Raw genomic sequence first — 23689 nt, 5'->3', positions numbered from 1 at the left:
TTGCAGATGAGGTCCCCTGTTTGTTCGTCGTACGACCCACCATGCGCAAGGAACCAATTTCTTGCTCTCAATTCCCACTCATCATGGAGTGGTTCAGGTACGATGCCTTTATCTAGCAGATCTTGCTCTTTCTTATCCCACTTTGGGATGGCAGTCTCATAGCCCCCTGGCCCCAGCTTGTGGTGATATTTCTTCTTGTCGGCATTTATCTTGTTCTTTTCTGATAATGTTTGGGCATCTTCTGACTCCTTGTACTCTTGAAATGCCTTCCAGTGATTCGCCTGCTTGGCTAGATACCCCTCGAATACTGGCACTTTCTTTGTCTTCAGATAGTTTTTCCATAGCTTCTTCTTCCAGCTACGGAACAGTTCGACCATCTTCTTTAGAGTCCACTGCTTGACTTGGGCCCTCATTTTGTTTGCGGCGTCTTCATTCTCACATTCTGGCAGGTTGAAATGTGACATGAGATCATTCCAAAGATTATTTTTGTACCTTTCGGCGACATAGTCACTATCGGTTGCCCCTTTGCGCTTGTTCCACTCCCGAACGCTGATCGGGACGTGATCCCTAACGAGAACTCGGCATTGCTTCTTGAATGTGTTAGCAGCATTCTTAGGAAGCTTGGGTTCGCCCGTAGGAAATATCACCTCAAATGTGTAATGCGTCTGTGCATTCAACTTTCTAGTCGGGCCTCGTTTCGTAGCTTTGCTCGATGTGGAGGCCTAAGAGGGAGAAACATTCGTCTAATGAATGTATATGTATACAATATAGAGCTATCTCCAATATTTTTCACATATTACAAGTGATTGTCGAACTTCATATGTATACCTCGCCGGACTTCTCCTCTTCACCGGCTTCTGCATCAGTGGAGCTATCACCTTCTCCGTCATTGGACCTATCTCCTGCCCCATCGGCTTCATCTTCGTGTCGCTCGACCTCCATTCCAACGTCCTGGTTTAGATATGACGACGGAGATTCAGCTGGTTCAACGTCGGGGCCGTCTTTGATTATATCTTCGAGAAGTTCTTCCTCTTCGAGGTTCCTGATATGTGGATCTATAGTTCTGCAAAAAACGGATTCTCTTAACCTTTTTACCAAAAAAGAATTATTTTATCAGGAACTCCGTTCCAAAACAACTTAAGTCCCGGGTCGTGGCTCCACCCGGGACTCCTAGATTTCTGCATAGTATTCAAAGTAGGAGCATTCTATAAGCAAAACCATATTGTAAAATAAAGTAGTATTCAAATTAGCATGCATTCAATTATAAGCTAATACATCATCAATTTTGTCCGTACATCGTCGAATATTATCACTAATACTCCTCGAATACTATCATACATATAGCATCACTAATACATCTAGAACCGTAGCGCCCGACGGGTATCGGCGCGGGCGGTGGACACCCAAAGAGAAGGAACCATCACAGGATCATAGCTCCAGTGAGATCCCCGAAGAACCTGCCAGGTATGCTCGAACATGTCCTCCAACGCAACCATGTAGCGACGGACGTGCTCATCCTCCTCGCTGACACGGTGACGTACCACCTCCGCGGTGTCCGAAAGACTCGACACCCTCACTGGCCCACGCGACCGCCACCAAACAAGGATCGGGTCAACGACGGGCTGGCTCCTCACCAACCTACGCCCCCCGGAAGGTAGCACCTCCCAATACCAGCCGGGCGGAGCCCAGTCCCGGACAGGGCCCCTCTGATCAAGCAGGTGTCCTCCGTCGAGTCGACGACGAGGATGCGGGATAGGCATCGTAAAATGAACTAAAAAAATAAACTAGTTCTATTAATTTTCTTGCTAAAAATAAACTAAGAAACACTATTAACACTTAAGCATATACACTATACAATAGCAAAATTCCTCCTCTTCTTACTTTCATTTTTCTTCTCCTCCTCTTCTTTTCTTCTCTTCTCCTCCTCTTCTTTTCTTCTTTTCTTATACACTATACACTATATACACTATAGCAAAATTCCTCCTCTTCTTATACACTATACACTTAAGCATATACACTATACAATATACACTTTTTCTTCTTTTCTTCTCCTCCTCTTCTTATTTTCATTTTTCCTAATCTTATTTTTTTATTTTTGTTCATATTTCTTCTTCTTGTAACCTTAACCTAATTCTAAATATTACTAACCCTAATAATATAGCACAAACCTAATAACAATAGGAATTAAATGACAAAAAAATCTTTTTCTTTTTCTTCTTTTCTTCTCCTTTTTCCTCTTTTCTTCTCCTTTTTCTTCCTTTCTTCTCCTTTTTCTACTTCTCTTCTCCTTTTTCTTCTTTTCTTCTATACTGGCCGGAGTGTTAGGGAGGAGGGGGCGGGGGCTTACCGGCCGGAGGTGTCGACGGCGCGCGGCGAGGAGGACGGCGCAACGGCGAGGAGGACGACGCGGCGGCGAGGAGGACGGCGCGGCGGCGAGGAGGACGGCGCGACGACGAGGAGAACGGCACGCGGCGGCGAGCAGGACGGCGGGCAGCCTGACGGCGTCGGTTAGTTCGTCGTTGTGCCGCGTCGGGCAGGAGAACGAGAGGAAGAAGAAGAGAAATGGACGAATTGGGTTGGAAATTTTCGAAGTCCCGCTTAAATAGGTGGATCTATAGTCCCGGTGTGTGGCTCGAGCTGGGACTAAAGACCCCCTTTAGTCCCGGGTGGAGCCACGCCCCGGGACTAAAGGCCTCTTTTCGGGCAGACCAAGAGGCAGGAAGCAGGGGGTCTTTAGTCCCGGTGCGTGGCTCCACCCGGGACTAAAGGGGGTCTTTAGTCCCGGGGCGTGGCGTTACCCGGGACTAAAGCCCCTCCTCGGCTGCACGATAAATTTAGTCCCACCTCGCTCAGTGAGGGGGACTAACACTTGTTTATAAGCCCCGTCGCAGCTTCTCCATCGAGCTCCTCTCTAAAGCAGGCTTACGGGCCTAAACTTACTGAAAATTGAAACTATATTCGAAATTGTGGATAAAATTCAATCTGAATTCAAAGAGAATTCAGGTCGAATTTTGTCCACGATTTCTCATATAGTTTCAATTTTATTTTTTTTTCATAATTAATAATTTTGACTATCCAAACTATTAACTTATTTTGTTATTTTCAATTAAAAACTATGTTTATTAAAAATTCTTTTTGCATATTTGAGAATTTGACAAAACTATGATAATGAAAAGTGTTTCAAATTGAATAAATAATGCAAAACTATTATCTATTTTCATAATTAATAATTTTGACTATCCAAACTATTAACTTATTTTGTTATTTTCAATTAAAAACTATGTTTATTAAAAATTCTTTTTGCATATTTGAGAATTTGACAAAACTATGATAATGAAAAGTGTTTCAAATTGAATAAATAATGCAAAACTATTTTCTATTTTCATAATTAATAATTTTGACTATCCAAACTATTAACTTATTTTGTTATTTTTAATTAAAAACTATGTTTATTAAAAATTCTTTTTGCATATTTGAGAATTTGACAAAACTATGATAATGAAAAGTGTTTCAAATTGAATAAATAATGCAAAACTATTTTCTATTTTCATAATTAATAATTTTGACTATCCAAACTATTAACTTATTTTGTTATTTTCAATTAAAAACTATGTTTATTAAAAATTCTTTTTGCATATTTGAGAATTTGACAAAACTATGATAATGAAAAGTGTTTCAAATTGAATAAATAATGCAAAACTATTTTCTAGTTTCATAATTAATAATTTTGACTATCCAAACTATTAACTTATTTTGTTATTTTCAATTAAAAACTATGTTTATTAAAAATTCTTTTTGCATATTTTAGAATTTGACAAAACTATGATAATGAAAAGTGTTTCAAATTGAATAAATAATGCAAAACTATTTTTATTTTCATAATTAATAATTTTGACTATCCAAACTATTAACTTATTTTGTTATTTTCAATTAAAAACTATGTTTATTAAAAATTCTTTTTGCATATTTGAGAATTTGACAAAACTATGATAATGAAAAGTGTTCCAAATTGAATAAATAATGCAAAAATATTTTTTATTTTCATAATTAATAATTTTGACTATCCAAACTATTAACTTATTTTGTTATTTTCAATTAAAAACTATGTTTATTAAAAATTCTTTTTGCATATTTGAGAATTTGACAAAACTATGATAATGAAAAGTGTTTCAAATTGAATAAATAATGCAAAACTATTTTCTATTTTCATAATTAATAATTTTGACTATCCAAACTATTAACTTATTTTGTTATTTTCAATTAAAAACTATGTTTATTAAAAATTCTTTTTGCATATTTGAGAATTTGACAAAACTATGATAATGAAAAGTGTTTCAAATTGAATAAATAATGCAATACTATTTTGTGTGTTCAAATTGCACCATTCAAAGGCACATCACAAATTTTCAACAATTTCTGACTTCAATTGGTATATTTCATGCATTTACTTATTTCCTTTGAGCTAGTTGACCCTGAAATTGAAAAGCACTACAAATGAACTGTGAAAATGTTGAAAGTTGGCATGCTATCATCATTTCACCCACATAGCATGTGTTAAAAAGTTGAGAGGGCTACGACAAAAACTGGATGCAGTTCGTGTACAAAACTGACAATCTCTCTCGAAGTAGCAGCGTTTCGAACGAGAACTCATCTCTTACAAAGGGATTTCATTTTTTTGAACTTATTTGAACTCCATACTTTTTGTGTGTTCAAAATGCACCATTCAAAGGCACATCACAAAATTTTAACAATTTCTGACTTCATTTGGTATATTTCGTGCATTTACTTATTTTTTTGAGCTAGTTGACCCTGAAATTGAAAAGCACTATATATGGTGGACACTAGCTCACCTGATTTTTCAACCGTCGATGATGGTCGCTACTCCGACTTCCCCTAGTGCATAACCAATATCTAGCACAAGGAGAAGAAGGAGAAGCGACCCCCACAACAAAAGTGGTTCCGCGGCACGCCACGTGGTTCCGCTGCACGCCACGTGGGACTAATGGTCTTTCATTTTTAAATGATTGTTTTAATCAAAAACAGATATGTTACAAAAGGGATTTCATTTTTTGAACTTATTTGAACTGAAGACTTTTTGTATATATATGTGGTCGAAATGCATGATACCATGAAGTTAGAAAGGGCTAAACCATTCAAAAGTAGCAAATGAAGTTAGAAAGGGCTAAACCATTGAAATTTGGAAACTATAATGGCACAAACAGAAACTAGACATATATAAATTGGTCCAAGAAGTACATGATACTAGTCCAAACAGTACATAATAATAGCTACAATAGATATATATACAAGTGTTCGACGTTAAGAACACTACTCGTCTGAATCATCTGAATCAGAATGTCCACCTTCCTCGAGGTGACGTTGGCCATAGTGGACGACTCGAATCTTTCGGTACAACTCGTATGAAACATATGCATCTTTTGCTGCATACTCAATGTTGATATCATCAAGTGGGCCCTTCTCCCAAAGTCTGTGCTGAGACTTTGGGAAACTGGTCTTCATATCAGCATATGAATCGTCGATCAAGGCAACTGCCATATGAGCCATCGAAGTCCTGTCATGTCGAAGCCTGAATATCGTTTGGAGATCAACGAGGCAACCAGCTGGTATCTCAATACCGAAGCTGTGCCTCATCTTCAGCTTGTCGTTCCTTATGTCAAAGTTGCGAATAAGTGACTTTACTTCTTTCATTCAAGTGCGTATTCACAACAAAAGAAAAATACAGTACTAACATAATTAATTACATAGGTACCTCTAAGTCTCTGTTTAACAACATATAGGGTACTATTTCCATCACTGAACTCTACCCCTTTTTTCAGATGTGTTGTAGTAGTGATAACAAAAGAGAAAGGGGCATAATTACGATGCAAGATTTTCCTTATCAATTTTCATGCCAAAGAGAAAATCTAAAGAGACAAACTTAAGTCTTCAGAAATCTGCATGATTTTAAAACCACTTTTAATTTCGTTATCTACACATGTACTTAAAGGCACTGGAGTTTTTTAGAGCCGAGGCATGTATGAATATGTTTATTGTGCAAAAGGTACTAGCTGAGACTTTCATGGTAGTATGCAAATATGCTGTCTCTTTACAGTACTTTCTAGTCAGTATACAGTTTTTTCTGCATCAATAATCCTTTTAACAGGAATAGTCAATATATATGGTTTCAGATCCTTATCAACAGGAAATAGTTCCCAAGATACAATTTATTGATGTTCGTTGCAACTGTAAACTCACTGGTACTACAACACTTTGTTCAACCTTCATCTTTTCAGAATTCTACAGTTAAGGAGCAGGCTAATCAAAAGCATCAAACATAGGGAAACTAAAGAAGAGGGTTTTTTTTGACAATGCAAAGCAGGAGCTCTGCCTACTTCCTTAATACAGAAGAAAAAAAATACAGAGTGACCCGGTTTATAATGGAAACTAGGCCAAAAAACCATAAAGCCAGGTAAAAAACAGAGAGAAAACCAAAGAATAAAAAGATGCTACAGCTTGGGGATATGGACTAGTGGAACATGCCCTGGTAAAGGAGAGGTGTTGTGAAGTCTGTATGTTATTGTTCAATATAATGAGAAGCGTTTGAATTTCGGAAAAAATGTGTGACCAAATAAAGCATCAAATTCAGGTCCTAAAAATCTCTTTGGAGCAGTATAATCCAAATACATTGAGGGATAGATATTTATAATCCTTCCCTTCAAAATAACATGTCTATCCACTGGATATTTTGAAACCCAAGAAATTTTGAAAACGTTCTGAGCGAGAAGTCTGTCCAGTGGAATGGACAAACCAAAACGTTTGCTGAAATCAGAGATACAGGCCTTGATGTTTAAGATCAGACTGTTAGCTTGCCGTACGTTCACTTCTACTGATACAATGCAATTGAGCTATCGGATCTGGGTACATGTAAACAATAAACTAGATACCAACAGAATTATGTGCAAATGGATCTTAAGACATGTTAGAGCAAAAGCTGTGGTCCTGAACTGAGCAGAACTACGAAGCTCACACCAAATCGACCTGCCTCGTAGCTTTTGTCAGGAAGGAGGAAAGCTTTTCTACAGGAGTCTGTTTCCCTCTGCAAGCTGCACGTTCGCCGGAGGTGGTGCTGAACAGGACGATGTGGCGCCTGGGGCACCCGTCCAGCGTGGCCCATTGGCCATTCCCTTATGGAGAAGATCAAAGACAGTTAAGAGGCAGACTATAATCCATTTTCGCTACAGGGATATCCTTCCGGCACTAAATTTGGTAGAGGCTAGGGTTCTACCAGGTCTCGGACGTAGGTTGTAGGGGTGGAAGTGCGGGCTGCGAGGTTGGGGACGCCGGCGGTTGGGCGCCGTCGCGGCGTGAGAGAGAGAGAGAGGCGGCTAGGGTTTGGGGCTCTCGTCTCCTGAGGGAGACGACAACAGAATATACTGTTTATTGTCTGATTAATATCGAAGGGGTACATGTGTTTATAAAGGAGGACAGCCTCCACTAAACCCTAGATAACTTGGACTCTAACTTGGACTCTAATATAACTTGGACTCTAATATAACTTGGACTTCTAAGATAGGTAAGATAACTTGGGCTAAGCCCGTAATTAACCCTGCCCACTGGGCCTCCTCCGTTGGTACGTTGTACCGGTCATAACAAAATTACTGAAAAGATCTTGACACGGATGGACGTGTGTTCACCTTTCTGATCTGCAGCAGCTTCACCTGCATCATCTTTAGTTGTCAACATCATGACGCTGTTGGTCCAAGGAACAGCTACCTGGTTCATAGACATCTGAGCTGAGGCCGGAGGCAATCCTCCTTTTCTAAAAAAAAAGACATCTGAGCTGAGTAAGGGTGGTGGAAAATAAGATAAGAAGGTTTGTCAATTCCAAGAAGTTTTTTTTACTTTCGAGATGGGCAGAATACAGTACTGCAAGTTATGAAATGGTTTTTATCTTAGCAACTTGGGCATTGACTTACCCCTACAATAGACTCCTTTTATTGCTGAATGTGGCTGGTATGTTACACATATTTTTCTTGATTGTAGCTAAATGGTGAACATGCGGCATTCCTTCAATTTCATTTTCATGATCGTAACTTCATAAGGGCGCAGGATTATGTAAGTACCTCCCAATCTCTGTTTAACAACATATAGGTTACTATTTGCATCTCTGAACTCTAACCTCTTTTTCAGACATGTTGTAGTAGTGATAACAAAAGATAAAGGGGTATGCAAATGATGGCTTCTGAATTTTGGGTGATTTGCCTTATCGGTTTCTGAATTTTGGGTGATAACAAAAGAGAAAGTGGCATAATTGCAATGCAAATTATGGTTTCTGAATTTTGGGTGATTTGCCTTTCATGCCAAAGCGAAAATCTAAAGAGCCAAACTTGAAGTCTTCAGAAATCTGCATGATTTTCAGACTCTTTTGATTACTTTATCTACACATGTATTTAAAGGCACCAAAGTTTTTAGAGACGACGCATATATGAATATGTTTATTCTGCAAAAGATACTAGCTGAGACTTTCATGGTGGTATGCAATGTGTCTCTTTACAATAGTTTCAAGTCAGTATACAGTTTCTGGCTGCATTAATAAACCTTTTTAACAGGACAAGTCAATATATATGGTCTCAACAAGAATAGTCCTACTGCTGCTGCGGAACACAATATATATCTCTGGTTAGTATATTGTTCCCAAGATACAATTTACTAATGTTCATCACAATTGTAAACCTGCCTGTACTACAACACTTTGTTTAACCTTCATCTTTCTGGAATTCTTTAGTTGAAGAGCAGTCTACTGAAAGTAAGAAGCATCAAGCAGAGAGCAAATAAAGAAGAGGTGTTGTGAAGTCCGTATGTTATTGTGTAAGATAATAAGTAGGATTTGAATTTTGGGAAAACTGTATGGCCAATAAAGCATCAAATTCAGGTCCTAAAAATCTCTTTGGACCAGTCTAATCCAAACATGCATTGATGGATGGATAATTTTAGACCTTCCCTCCAAAAGACCATGTTTATCCACAGGATATTCTGAAACCCAAGAAATTTTGAAAACATTTTCTGCGAGAAATCTATCCAGTGAGATGGATAAACCAAACCGTTTGCTCAAATCAGGGAGACAGGCATTGATATTTAAGGTCAGACTGTTAACTTCCCATACGTTCACTTCTCACTGATACGATAGGACACATCTTACCTTTATACTCCTGAATGTATCCAATCTTCAGTATACATACTCTACCTAAACATTGTATTTTTTCCGGGACAGCACGAGATTTCGACAATTTGTGGCCAGCGCTTCCTTGACATTATGGTGTGTGATCAACCCCAGGAACGACCAACCTGCAGCAAATTCATAGGAGTTACAGATGTAACATTTCTCTTAACGTGGAAGCACAGTTTGTTAGGAGTTGTGTCGGTGGTGCGCCCATTATTCTCTTATTACAATCACGGTATGGAACCCTGCAGCTTTAATGAACTTTTAACAACTGAAGACAAGACATCCACGTAACTTGTACTGTACCCCTAACTAGATTTGTAGTTTTGAGATGATACAGGAAAAGAGCAGGGTTCAGAGAATTTAAGGATTGATGTACCATGAAGCCAAGGAGGGATGCCTTCAACAAGAATCTGTGCACTGAAGATCAAACAGTGCCAAACATAAGGAACTGAAGAACATTTTAATATGCTGTTCGTTCAGGTTCAGACGCAGCAAACCACACTTCTGAATGCGAAATTCGACACGGCTAAGGGGTAATTTAGAAGTGCCTAAATTAGAGTAATTTTGGATACAAGCTAAAACCGGCAGGAAATCTCACAAGTTGGGATACAGGCTAAAACCGACAGGAAATTCGACATAGCACAAGCATTCCTACCGCCGAACACATCGGTCTAGTCAAACATGAGTTGGGATAATCAAAACATGAGTTTTGTGGTCATAACTGAAGAAAAATTCAGAGTTGGGGATAATCAAACACACCATTTGGGGAATCAGATTCAACAACGGAATAACAAACAATGAAAACCAGGCATCGACAGGCACAGATCTAAGAACAGATATCCAACATTTCTCATTTAAATTACCGATGACAACAAGATGGTGACACCAGACAGGCACACTACATCCACCATGGCACGAACATAAACTAGCACGCACATTTCCACCGCGGAACAAAGGCTAAGATGATGGACCTAACAAACGACCACAGCTTCCAGAGAGCAGCCTAGGCCCTCTCTCCACGGATGCGGCGGGCGAGCTGGATGTCCTTGGGCATGATGGTGACGCGCTTGGCGTGGATGGCGCAGAGGTTGGTGTCCTCGAAGAGGCCGACGAGGTAGGACTCGGCGGCCTCCTGCAGGGCGGAGACGGCGGAGGACTGGAAGCGGAGGTCGGTCTTGAAGTCCTGGGCGATCTCGCGGACGAGGCGCTGGAAGGGGAGCTTGCGGATGAGCAGCTCGGTGCTCTTCTGGTACTTGCGGATCTCGCGGAGCGCGACGGTGCCGGGGCGGAAGCGGTGGGGCTTCTTGACGCCGCCGGTGGCCGGGGCGGACTTGCGGGCGGCCTTGGTGGCCAGCTGCTTCCTCGGCGCCTTGCCGCCGGTGGACTTCCTCGCCGTCTGCTTGGTGCGGGCCATGTCGCCGGTGCGCGGGGAGGTCGACTAGGGAGGAGGAGGTCGCTGTGCTCGGGGGGTTGAGGGATTTGGTTGTGAGGAGGAAGGAGTCGACGGGGCGGCGTTAAATAGGAGGCGAGCGCCGAGCGGGCGGGGGATTGGAGTGGGGTGGGCGCGTCAGCTTTGGTTTTTCGGGAGGGAAGATGAGCCTGGAGCGTTGGATGTGTATTCGTGGATGGTCGAGATCTGCTGTCGAGGGAGTGATCCGTGGGGTGGTGGTTCCCGTCCTGTGATTGGTCGGATACGAATGACGCGGATCGTGCGTTCCTGCTGGTGCTACTGATTTGCACGGGAGCTCAACACAATACTGTACCAGATAATCGTTGGTCGTTCTCAATGACCCCCTGATTTCCTAATGATATTGTAAAATTTGTGAGCTAAATAAAGAAAACTCTTCTAATAAACTGGTCGATCAGGTCCCTTTAAAAAAATGGTGGATCACCTTGTATCGTCCGTCGCTATTCATGCATGACGCGTGCCCTTTGTGAATTTAAATTTCTGCAATAAGTTTTTTGTTGCAAAAATTTCTGTAAACAAGACCCCGATTGCATAAGAATTTTGTAATCGGTCTTTTAAATTTCTGCAAAAGACCTCTTTTGCACACAAAATATCTAAAAAAATCTATTATAAAAAAATGCAACAAGATCTATGTTGCGAAAAAATGCAGCAAGTCATGTGTTGCAAAAAAAACATATGCTCGGACTATTGCCACAAGCTAAATATTGAAGAGAGCCTTCTACAACATTACTCTTGTTGCAAAAGATTGGTTGCTTACGTTGAAATGTTGGATGTCTTTGGCGTGTCCATCCAATGATCAACGAGACGGCGAATCTTTACTTATTATCCGCCACGTATAGCGTCGCCCGCTAAATAAAGGTTATTTTTCATGTTAAAAAAAGTTGCACCTAAGCTTAATAGGTCTAAAACAGAGCAGTTGTTACGAGAGTACACGTTCATACAAGAGTTCCACGTGTGTCGTGGGGTTGATCATCCGGTGTCGTGGGGACACGGTCCTCTGTTTGGGTTAGAGCATCTACAACCACCTATGGTAAAAATGACCCCTAAAACTCCCTCGGACGCGCCCGGGCGCGTCCGCGGGGAATGACCGTACACGTCTCAAATAAACACGACTGCATCCAGACATCTCATACTATATTCTCAAATGCGTACAAAAGCATGCAAACTAAAGAACCTACATACTTTGTGCCCTCCCGTGGATACATGGACAGCGGTCACAGCTCCGCCCCCTCTGGCACCTCCGGTTGCTTCATTGCGGCCTCCTCCACCACTATCTCTGCATCGAGCTCGTCGAAGAGGCTGTAGGTCTCCTCCTGCCTCTGTCGGATGAGTCTGGGTTGGCCTCCACCTCGGTCTCATCCCGGATGGAGTCATTGATGACCTGTTGTTGTGCATCTCATCACGGATGGAATCATGGATGGTTTCAGAACTAAATTGATGATCAAATATCAATCAATCAGAGAGAAGACACAGAGCGGTAGGTGGGAAATCACACCCACCTACATGGAACTCTGTGGAAGCAGCTCGCTGCGTCGGCAAGCTATTGTTGTCGAGCCAGTTGTCCAACTCCGAGAAGCCGTCATCATCACCTCTTGTCCCTCCGTCGCCGCCTACTGTATCACCCTCACCGCTCACTTTACCAGCCGCCGCCATGGCTCGAGGGAGAATGGGGGAGAGGGAGAGAATCGGGAGGGGCAGAGGGAAGGGGTCGTTTATGACCTAGCAGCATAGCTAACGGTCGTCACTAGCTCACCGTTACACTAGTCCAACGTGGCACCCGACAGGTGGGTCCATTCTGTCAGAAATCGTGTTAAACGGCTCAAAATCGGTCAATTGTGTTTATTGAAAAAAATTACCGCGAAAGTGGTGGATTTATGGGACCAGCAAGGAATGTGGTGGCAATTCTTCTCAACGCCTGCGAATGTGGTGGTTTTTTGTAATTCACTCCCTGAAGTTGGTCGGGTGGGGTTTTTTGTAATTCACTCCCTGAAGTTGGTCGGGTGGGCTTGTGACAAAGCTGTGGGCATCAAATAGAGAACACTGCAATCTGTCTATTGAGCATAATCTATTAAAATATTGGTTTATTCTCTAATGAGCAGACCTCTTTTATGTAGCACAAGTATATACTTCAAAGCCAAACGACAAGAATGATCGCTAATTTGCTGTCAATACCAGTACCGATCTAACTTGGTATGCTTGTTCCGTTGCCGTTCTGCCGGAGTGATGTTGAATTCTGTAGCATGTCTTCTCAGGAAAGATTAGTATTCATTTGTCCGAGCTGCTTTGGATATCTGAATATAATTCATATAACAGATCCAGTAGATCATTGCAGCTATTGATCAATTCAACTGAAGGATGAAGTTGCTGTCACTGCAAAAGAGGGTATCGTGTATCTGTATTGACAATTCCACAGTTGGAAGCACAGTTAAAGCAAATAAGAAGGTTATTGTAACTACAAATTAACAGAAAAGCAAAAAAAAAAAAGATGATCCTAATTAACTTATAGTAGCAGTTAACATGAACCACATAGCAGTTATCCCTTACAAGTCAGACAGCAAATGTGTACACTATAGTGACTCAATCTAGAACTCGACGTATGAAATGCAGACCAATCCCGGTATCCACTACACATTGCAGCAGAGAAGCAACACAAATGGTGTCCAGTATAAATGCATCAGATCCAATAGCAAAAACAAAGCAAATGCGTGTTTAATTAACTTATAGAAGAAGCAACACAAGTACTACTACGATTCATCCGAGGCTCCTAGTAAATTATGGTAAATCAACTCAGAGACCGACCAGCTAAACAAAATCAGGGACACGGATTGCACAGAGACAAGTTTCATTTCAAACACGATATGCATATAACTTTGCTCCACGATTCAGTTCAAACTACAGAGGAAACAGCGAACTAGACAAGTCGAGGTTCCATCAGACTTGTGGAATCTGCAGGGGGCGACCAGGAGGCATTCACCAAACACTGAAGCCAACACAAATAGGATTTGGTTTGAGTCTACTCCAAAACGCTGACGCCAACAGAATCGGATTTGGGGGCAAAAATTCAGAAGCGAGACATTGCGCTACTGAAGAACACTGTTAATATCTGACCAGTCGCACGAACAAACATCGACAGACAACACGGACCACACAAGAATTCAAGGGTAAACAAACAGCTTCAATTTCCATTCCATCGTAGCACATCCAGACGACAAACGAAACCAAGGCCAGGGCAAAGAGCAGCGAGATGCGGCGATTACAACCCAGGACCGGCCACGAACACTACTACCACTGTGTGCCAAACAAAGCTAGCTGATGGCCTAGCCGCCGAATCCGTAGAGGGTGCGGCCCTGGCGCTTGAGTGCGTAGACGACGTCCATGGCGGTGACGGTCTTGCGGCGGGCGTGCTCGGTGTAGGTGACGGCGTCGCGGATGACGTTCTCGAGGAAGATCTTGAGCACGCCGCGGGTCTCCTCGTAGATGAGCCCCGAGATGCGCTTCACGCCGCCACGGCGCGCCAGACGCCGGATCGCCGGCTTGGTGATGCCCTGGATGTTGTCGCGCAGCACCTTCCTGTGGCGCTTGGCGCCGCCCTTGCCGAGCCCCTTGCCTCCCTTGCCGCGCCCGGACATGGCTGACGATCTCGAGCTGCGAGCGAGCGAGCGGATGTGGAATGTGAGGAACGGTGGTGGTGACTGGTGCTGTGATTTGGGGAGAGGGGCGAAGGGCGTTTTAAAGGGGACGAGAGGTTGAGGAGGCATCTGCCTGCCGTTCGATGCGGATGGAGTGGACGGTCGAGACGGCGATCCGGGGGACAGATGCCGCGGATCGGTGACCTGGCCGAAAGCTTGGCCGGTGGATTGGCGGCCTGGGTCAGAGCTGTGGCGGGAGCTCGAAAATTTTGGGCTGTAGGCGTGGGCTGGGAGACGCGTTCTCGAGATTTGGGGGGCCTGAAACCTGGACCGGTGGATTCTCTTCAGTTTTTCTGCAGGGAACAAACTTCTTTTCCATGAGTTATACTATTTCAAATTCAGAAAACAAGATAAGTCACTAATTCACTGTGAATAGCAATTTAACTTGATATACTTACTGCATTGTTGTGGCATGTCCTCCAATGACAGATTATTATTTCTTCATCCGAACTGTTTTGGAGATCTGAAGATAATCTACGAGAAACTTGCTCGAATGCAGTGCATCACTGCTATTCTTTTTTTTCTTCTAGAATATGCGCAGGCATGTGTGTCATATATTCATAGAAGAGATGGTGGAGAAATCCATCCACAGTCGTACATTAGAAGCTTAATGACCATAGTTATGGATTGCTCTCCGATATTCTACTTGCATTCTGAGTCACACTACATAGAATTTTTTTCCCCAATCATAGAACATATATTGTGCATCAGTAAATAATATTAAAAAAAATGTACAGTTCATAAACATAATACTTCCATTTTCTCCATCCTCACCGCTCCAAAATAAGTGTCATCGTTTTTGTTTCAAATTAGATTGACATGTTTTAAATAAGAGTAGCATCACCCACAAAAAAAAAAAAAAAGAGGGAGACAAGATCGGAACATATATGCAGCATTTCCTGAACCTGTAAGATCGGAAGACAAGACACCAAGTACTCCCTCCGTCCAAGTATATAGGGTATGCGCGTAGTTCTAGGTCGTTAATTTAACTATTTAAATATGTATTATTTATAATAAATAATATACCATTAAATTCATACGGGAATGTAGTTTCTGAATATGTAATTTTTATCGCATATAATATATATTTAACTAGTTAAACTGATAACCTAGAACTACGTGCATGCCTTATACACTTGGACGAAGGTAGTAACTTGTATTGTCGGTATATTTGTAGTTCAGAGCATGGTTCAGACTTGCGGGATTGCAATATAATTAGGCAAAGTAGAGATGCTTTCAACAGAACATTTGCCATGAACATCAAACATACCGGAACTGCCATCAAGCAATTTTCAGGTACCATCTAAACTGCTCGTTCGTTCAAGTTCAGAGGCAGCTAGCCAAATTACTCGCTACAAAATTGACAATCCAATGATAATTCAAGCAAAAGATCGCAGCAAAGTAGAACATGCTAGCTAACAGGCAAGAAATTTGACAACTTAGAAACGGCAATTCAAACGCGGATGCATGAGAACAGGAAGGCAACATTTTCATTTCCATTGCTGATGGCAACAAGAAGGTGCCATCAGATTAGGCACAACACACCCACCATGACAAGAACAACACAGACACATTCTGAAACACTTGCAGCACACACATTTCCACCGATGCCTAACAGGGATCTAAGAGACGACGCATGGATCTCAGACTGCAGCCTAGGCCCTCTCTCCACGGATGCGGCGAGCGAGCTGGATGTCCTTGGGCATGATGGTGACGCGCTTGGCGTGGATGGCGCAGAGGTTGGTGTCCTCGAACAGCCCGACGAGGTAGGACTCGGCGGCCTCCTGCAGGGCGGAGACGGCGGAGGACTGGAAGCGGAGGTCGGTCTTGAAGTCCTGGGCGATCTCGCGGACGAGGCGCTGGAAGGGGAGCTTGCGGATGAGCAGCTCGGTGCTCTTCTGGTACTTGCGGATCTCGCGGAGCGCGACGGTGCCGGGGCGGAAGCGGTGGGGCTTCTTGACGCCGCCGGTGGCCGGGGCGGACTTGCGGGCGGCCTTGGTCGCCAGCTGCTTCCTCGGCGCCTTGCCGCCGGTGGACTTCCTCGCCGTCTGCTTGGTGCGGGCCATGTCGCCGGTGCGAGGGGAGGTTGAGGAGCGCTTGGAGGTTTGGGAGATTGGATTGAAGTGAGGAAGAAGGGGACGGGGCCGGCGTTAAATAGGGAAGGAGGGGAGCGGCACGCCTCCGCAGGCGGGGGGGGTGGAGCGGGGAGCGCGCGTGATTTTCGTTTTCCGGGAGGGATGGTGGAGCGTGGATCGTTGGATGTGTGATGGCTGGACGGTTAGGATCTGATTTCAAGGGCGCGATCCGTGAGAGGGTGATCCGGGTGCTCTGATTGGCGGAAAAGGAGGCCGAGGTAGTGATCCGTGGCGAGGTGTATCGCGTCCTCTGATTGGTCCAAGAGGACACAGCCGGATCATGGCCCGCGTCACTGATTTTTTATCATGATCCGTGTTTGCTCTTTGCACGCAATCGTCGTAGCCAAATGGATGGTTCACGACTTGACTACTTATTCCGATGAAAAGAGTTTTTACTAATCACTGGAAACAATTTTCCGTCGAAAAAAGAATGATTATTAAAAACAATCGTCATGCCATGTCTGAACCTACGTTCACAGAGAACCAGCTGCAAGGAGTAGTCCACGGGTATTATATACTTACTGCATATTACATTGTCTTTCACTATGGTCTATGGTTAAACAACACCATGAATTACAGGATGGTAGGGAAGGGAAGCAACAGGACACAGGCTCGGTGGCTATAGAGGCTTCAGCAGTACATTACAGATTGGGATACTGCCCGTGAACGTCTCTGGCATAAAGTTGTCGCATTTGATCTGGTTGCATATGATGCCTATTTGGATCGGTACATGAGAGGGACATAATTATGCATTGCTCGACACTCTAATACATATGAGATACCGGACCCTCTGACGTCGGATACGTACCCGACATATGATACTTCTGGCTCGAGACAGTACGCGATAATATTTATTATCTTTACCTAATACAACTTGTTGTTGCATAATTTGTCTTGTGTACTTATTAATCATCATCACAATTACGGTGAGTTAGCATATAGTCTTCATACCGAGGTGATGGACTATGGACGACAACTGTCGACTGGACCTCTTCTGGTATCGAGGTCTCAACTCCACTCATGGTTCACGCGCTTGGAGCAGAAGATACGAGATGCCTATAAAGTATCATGTGCACCCGCACTTCAGACGTTGTTCAGCAACAGCACCAGCACCAGCAGAAGTCGCGTCCCTCCGTGCATCGACATCAGCCGCGTCCGTGTCTAGAAGAGCAACCAACGCCCCATACACCACCTCCTAACCAGGCTGGCAGTTCGGCGTGACATCACCCACAGCACCATGCTCCCTCATCGAGCTACGTGTTTCAGCCAACACGACAACATCACGGTCCCATTACGTGTTTCATGTTTCAGCCACATCCGACTTGTATTGTCCCTCCTGCAGGATCCTATACATATCAGGAGGCACCGGCGTCCGGATCCGGGTGCGCGAGTGAACAAGAAGAACCACTATCGCAACAAAACATGTGGCTGGACATGTTTTCGACTCCTTCGCCATGGCCCACACAGGGTACACAGAATGACCATGGCGGGTCCGAGATTCCTCTTCATAACATTAGGCCACCCCACAGGTTTGTATGGAGTACGCCTCCCATGCCCCCAGAGCGCCAAGGCAGGCTCGTCGGTGAGGCTTCTATCTATCAGTAGAGACATGGCTATCTAATTATGTATAAGACATATGTTTATTTTATGCACGGAACTTCTATCTATCATTAAAGACATGGCTATCTAATTATGTATGAGACATACGTCTGTTTTATGTATGAGGTTTCCATGCTCAGTTGATTCAGCGGGGATAACACTTATACTACCAACGACTTGAGATTACAAACACATACTACAGTATACATCTGAATTAAAAGGCATGACTAAACTACCTGAAGGAATCGTCGTCGTCCTCCATCGATGCAGAGCTCTTGCCCTTCGATGACGCAAAGCTCTTGTCCTTCGTCGAGGCAGAGCTCTTGCCCTTCGATGATGAGGTACTCTTGTCCTTGGTACTCGGCATGAAGATATCGTCTTCGTCCTTGCTGTCGTCCCATCCATAAAAATGGATGTTTTAATCCACCATGTATGTGTTAGCCTTTCTTCTTCTATCTTTCATTCAACCTGATAAGTTCGTTCCGTATCTCCTCAAACGTCCTTGGAGCCCACCCCTTCCTAGCTAATGCATGGGCAGCCTCATTCGATAGCGTGTCACTACTAATGAGTTCGTCCCATGAAACTATTTTATTGTCTATCTTGAAATTGCTAGCTAAGCGTAGAAGACATTCGTACATACCTGAGTGAAAACTACGATCAAAAGGATAATGGGACATCTTGACAAAAGTTAGCTATTGGACTACACTGTTATCCCACCTTAGCGTGGAGGGGAGTTTTATAGGTGTCTGAGAGCGAGACGGGAAAAAAATGGTGGGAAAGCGAGCCGGGGAAAAAATGTCTGGAAAGAATTGGTGAGAAAGATATGGCGGGAAAGATATGACCGGAAAACTTAACATGTTCAAACTAAGATACAACTTGCTGAAATTAAGATACAACTTGCTGAAAGTATTCAACAATTTTAGGATACAGTAACATAATTCTACTGAGTCAAACGTGGATATTTTCCTTTTCCATCACCAACTTCTTCTGCTTCCTTGGCCGCACGAGCCCTTTCTTTCTTTCTCTGCCTATCAGCATCACGGGCCTCCTGTCGCTCTCTATAAACCTCCGTCGGTCGAAGTTCCTCTTCTCGGTTTTTCTTCAGCATCTCATCAATCATAGCCCTCTGCTTCACACAGTACTCATGCCACTCTCTCTTCTCCTCTGCTTTCTCCTCTGCTTTGGCCTTCTCGCAACGCTCTTCCAAGTCCAAACTAGCCCATGCACGACGACTTCTTTCACGAATCTCGATCACCGCCGAGTCCGGCATTTCCGTGTCAATCCAACGATAGTACATGCATAGAGAAGGAGGAGACTACAAAAGAAGATAAATGTAAATATCAAGTAAACATAATATCAACAAAGTGTTTATTCTCGATGACATGAGCATATCGGAGGCCTGATGTACGGAGAAATAGAAAAGGGTGGATCTTCCTCATAATTGGCGCACATGAAAAACTTCATGCCCACCCAATCTGAAAAATCCGTCACCTCCTTCACCTTGCAAAGATCACCGCACCAACAACACACTACTTCCACCCCCCGAGGCAAACTAGCATTCTTCATTTTCTGAGGCCTAATGATTTGATCCGAGCAAGACAAACTCATAATGACTAGAGCGTTTGTGTTTTCAAGTGTGGCTGGATGTAGGAGGAAGACAGTCCAATGCCTCCTTTTATAGACTCAGATGACAAGGGCAATGACGGGAAAACGAGGCGGGAACCGAGGCGGATTTTTTTTGGAGGCAAACGAGGCGGGAAAGAAATTGCGGGAAACGAGGCAGGAAAGAAATTGGCGGGAAAGCCTGGCGGGAAACTGAGGCGGGAAAGAAAGGGCGGGAAATTTTATAGATGGGCAATTTTCATATCATGGACATAAAAAATTGTGCATTACGTGGCAAAAAAACATGCACTTATTGATTTTGCCAACATCAATTAGTACTAATTGGTCACGGCTAGGTCGATTAGTACTAATCGGCCTAGCCAAGGCCGGTAGGAGCCCCATGCAAAGTCGACAGGCCTGTCGGCCTAGCCATAGGGGACAAGGAGTAATTGGTCTTGACTAGACCGACAAGATCATATTTTGACAAAAATTCAAATGACGCAATATTTTTCAAAAACAATAAAAAATGCAATATTTTTTAAAAAAAACTTGGGGAATTGATGATTGTGGGTGTTGAAATTTATAGAGGAGGAGATGTGGGCGCTGATTGGTGGAGGGGGTAGTGCCTCGGATCGATGACGTGGAGTGTTGAGATGGTGTGGGTAATTGAGGAGGGCGGGTGCTCGAATTTATACAGGAGGAGACGTGGGTGCTGATTGGTGGAGGGGTCAACGCCTCGGATCGATGACGTGGAGCGCTAGGATGCGCGTCCTCTTTGTCTTGCGAAGCAGATCTCGATGATATATTTCGCATCGATGTCCCGCTCCACAACTGCAACGAGTCAAGGCATCGTAGAATAAGGCATGCATGTGATGCGACTATATTTACTTTTTTTTAGTATATCTTCTTTTTTTATATTTTTGAGTATATCTAATTTGTTGTATTTTCTCTCCAAAATCTGTACAATGTACATGTACGATTTAAACTATGCTATGTTGCTTAACCCATCGTTTTGCAAAAAATATAATGTTCAAAATCATGTTATAATTTGTTCAAAACTTATTCATATGTGTCAAGCGGTTGGGTGTGCGCGGTATTTAGCGGCACTGCTAGAGCGCAACCTACGGCACACTAAATTTTGCAACGTCCGCTAAAGCTACAACACGCCCGCGCACGCTAATACGCTATTTCAGCGCCCAAATTTCTTTTGGTGTGTCGCGGTAGCTCGCCTCGGTTGGAGATGCTCTATGATGTGTTTCTACATAATTGTTGCTTCTGATTTATTTGAGAAGTTGTTGATCCAATCAAAATTATGAATCAAATCCAAAATAAAATACCTCAACTGAATGAGAGAGCTCCATGAGAAATTGTTGAACCGGTCAAAATCAAGAACCAACAAACACATGAATTGAAAATAAGAGCTCCAAAATTAAGCACCACAGTGTATTAGATAGACCATAAAAGAATTAAAGAGAGAGCCCCTTAATCATTGACCCAATCAGAACCGGTGACCAATTTTAATTTGAAGACCTCAATTGAACATGTAACACCTGAATTGAATGAAAGATGTCCAAAATTAGGAAGCATGGTGTATTAGATGATAAAAGAATTGACGAGGGAGCCCCTTAAATCACTAACGCACTCAAAATCGATGACCAAATTTTAAATTGAAGACCTCTGTTCGCCTCAATTAAATGAGAGGGCTCTAAAAGTAGGGAGCATGGTGATAAAAGAATTGACGAGAGAGCCCTTTGAGTCATTGACGCAGTCAAAATTGATGACCCTATTTTAAATTGAAGACCCCAACTGAATGTAAGACCTTAAAAATTAAGGATCATAGTGTGTTGAATATAGATAGATAGATGTGGTCACAAAAATGAACTCCGCCTATGTTGTCTCAACATAGCCGGTCCCAAGCCCGAATAAAGGAGGAGGGTTGTGATAGGCTTGGCGAGCCAACGTTAAAACTCAGCCACTCTTATGGAGATGAAACCCAAAAGATTTTCATTGGGGCGTAACCCTCTCAGCGACGCGCCACATCGGAACCCGGGTGTGGTGGAAAATGGGCAAGGGCCAGTCCGCCATTCCCAGGTGGCGCGCCGTATCGTGACGTGGATAAGGTCGCAAGTGAGCAAGGATCGGGTCGTCGCATCCTTAATGGCGCGCTACATCAACGCCCGTGTGTAGTAGAAAATGAGCAAGGGTCTTCGCATTTGACTCGACGAGTGCGAAGAGTAAGGAAGCTATCCGGGCCTAGAAGGATTCGCTTAGGTAGATGGAACATAAGGTATCTGACACGTAAGCTTCGGGGGGTAGTTGATACAATGGTGAGGAGAGGCGTTGATATCATTTGCGTCCAAGAGACCAAATGGAGGGAACAGAAGGCGGGGGAGGTGGAGGGTACCGGCTTCAAGCTCTGGTACACGGGGACGATTACAAATAGAAATTGAGTAGGCATCTTGATCAGCAAGAGCCTCGAGTATGGAGTGGTAGACGTCAAGAGACATGGGGACCGGATTATCCTGGTCAAGCTGGTAGTTGGGGATTTAGTTCTCAATGTTATCAGTGCGTATACCCCGCAAGAGGCCACAATTAGAACACCAAGAGGGAGTTTTGGAAAGGCTTGGAGGACATGGTTAGGAGTGTACAGATTGGCGAGAGTCTCTTCATAGGAGGAGACCTCAATGGCCACGTGGGCACATCTAACACAAGTTTTGAAGGGGGTGCATGGGGGATTTAGCTATGGCATCAGGAATCAAGAAGGAGAAGACGTCTTAAGCTTTGCACCAGCCTACAACATGATCATAGCTAACACCCGCTCTAAGAAGAGAGAATCACATCTAGTGACTTACAGTAGTGGACAACACTCTAGCCAGATTGATTTCATCCTGGAGAGAAGAGAAGACAGGCGTGCATGCCTAGACTGTAAGGTGATACTTGGAGAGAGTATTGTCCCTCAGCATAAGCTTGTGGTTGTTGACTTCTGCTTTTGGATTAGTGTCCAGCGGGACAAGCGTGCCAAAGTCGTTGGAACGAAGTGGTGGAAACTCAAGGGGGAGGTAGCTCATGCGTTAAGTAGAGGGTCATTAAGGAGGGCCCTTGGGAGGAAGGAGGTGATGCACATAACATGTGGATGAAGACGGCGACTTGCATTCGTAAGGTGGCCTCAAAGGAGTTTAGAGTGTCCAGGGGAAGTAGAAGATAAGCTAAAGATACCTAGTGGTGGAACGATGATGTCCAGGAGGCAATTAAGGAGAGGAAAGATTGTGTTCAGACGCCTATATCTGGATAGGAGTGTAGATAACATAGAGAAGTACAAGATGGCAAAGAAGGTCGCAAAGCAAGCTGTGAGTGAAGCAAGGGGTCAGGCGTATGAGGACCTCTACCAATGGTCAGATGATACGTCTCAAACGTATCTATAATTTTTGATGGTTTCACGATGTTATCTTGTCTTCTTTGGTTGTTTTATGTACCTTTTATATATTTTTTGGGACTAACTTATTAATTCTATGCCAAGTGCCAGTTCTTGTTTTTTCCGTGTTTTTGACTCTTTTCAGATCTGATTTTGGAACGGAGTCCAAACGGAAGAAAAACCCCGAAATGATTTTTTCCCGAACGAAAGAAGATCAGGGGGCCTTTGGGCCAGGCTAGGTGGGCCCCAGGGAGCCCACAAGCCCCCACTCCGCCACCAGGGGGAGGCGGCGGTGGGTAGGCTTGTGGCCTCCCTGGCCGCCCCCTGACCCAGATCTTTGGCCTATAAATTCCCAAATATTCCGCAAAAAATTAGGGGAGCCTCGAAAATACTTTTTCTCCGCCGCAAGCTTCCGTTTCCGTGAGATCTCATCTGGAGACCCTTCCCGGCGCCCTGCCGGAGGGGACTTTGGAGTTGGAGGGCTTCTTCTTCATCATCATCGCCCCTCCAATGACTCGTGAGTAGTTCACTTCAGACCTACGGGTCCGTAGTTAGTAGCTA

The 23689-nt window shown here is 43.7% G+C and overlaps 2 protein-coding genes across 2 annotated transcripts; both read right to left on the bottom strand.

The window, feature by feature from the left end:
• Positions 1 to 10050: 10050 nt before the first annotated feature.
• Positions 10051 to 16500, bottom strand: LOC123401549. Its single transcript, XM_045095378.1, has 4 exons — positions 16042 to 16500; positions 14054 to 14707; positions 12195 to 12410; positions 10051 to 10661 (listed from the first exon to the last, which is right to left on the bottom strand). The coding sequence occupies exons 1-4, from the start codon at positions 16444 to 16446 to the stop codon at positions 10227 to 10229; spliced, it is 1710 nt and encodes a 569-aa protein (XP_044951313.1). The 5' UTR covers positions 16447 to 16500; the 3' UTR covers positions 10051 to 10226.
• Positions 13846 to 14403, bottom strand: LOC123448271 (histone H4). The gene has a single exon (XM_045125124.1). The coding sequence runs from the start codon at positions 14318 to 14320 to the stop codon at positions 14009 to 14011; it is 312 nt and encodes a 103-aa protein (XP_044981059.1). The 5' UTR covers positions 14321 to 14403; the 3' UTR covers positions 13846 to 14008.
• Positions 16501 to 23689: the final 7189 nt, after the last annotated feature.

The sequence above is a fragment of the Hordeum vulgare genome, chromosome 1H, assembly GCF_904849725.1.
Source record: "Hordeum vulgare subsp. vulgare chromosome 1H, MorexV3_pseudomolecules_assembly, whole genome shotgun sequence".
In the NCBI taxonomy this organism is placed as follows: domain Eukaryota; kingdom Viridiplantae; phylum Streptophyta; class Magnoliopsida; order Poales; family Poaceae; genus Hordeum; species Hordeum vulgare.
The sequence above is the reverse complement of the archived record's forward strand: the minus strand, read 5'-3'. Positions and strand labels throughout refer to the sequence as shown.

What these genes read in the sequence shown, in the direction of transcription:
- LOC123401549 (XM_045095378.1), bottom strand. Translation starts at nt 16,446, where the DNA reads ATGGCCCGCACCAAGCAGACGGCGAGGAAGTCCACCGGCGGCAAGGCG. An exon ending in GCCGCATCCGTGGAGAGAGG is followed by an intron (nt 14,708 to 16,041) that starts GCCTAGGCTGCA and finishes AATTTGAAATAG; the next exon opens with TATAACTCATGGAAAAGAAG. An exon ending in CCGCCATGGACGTCGTCTAC is followed by an intron (nt 12,411 to 14,053) that starts GCACTCAAGCGC and finishes CTATGCTGCTAG; the next exon opens with GTCATAAACGACCCCTTCCC.
- LOC123448271 (XM_045125124.1), bottom strand. Translation starts at nt 14,320, where the DNA reads ATGTCCGGGCGCGGCAAGGGAGGCAAGGGGCTCGGCAAGGGCGGCGCC.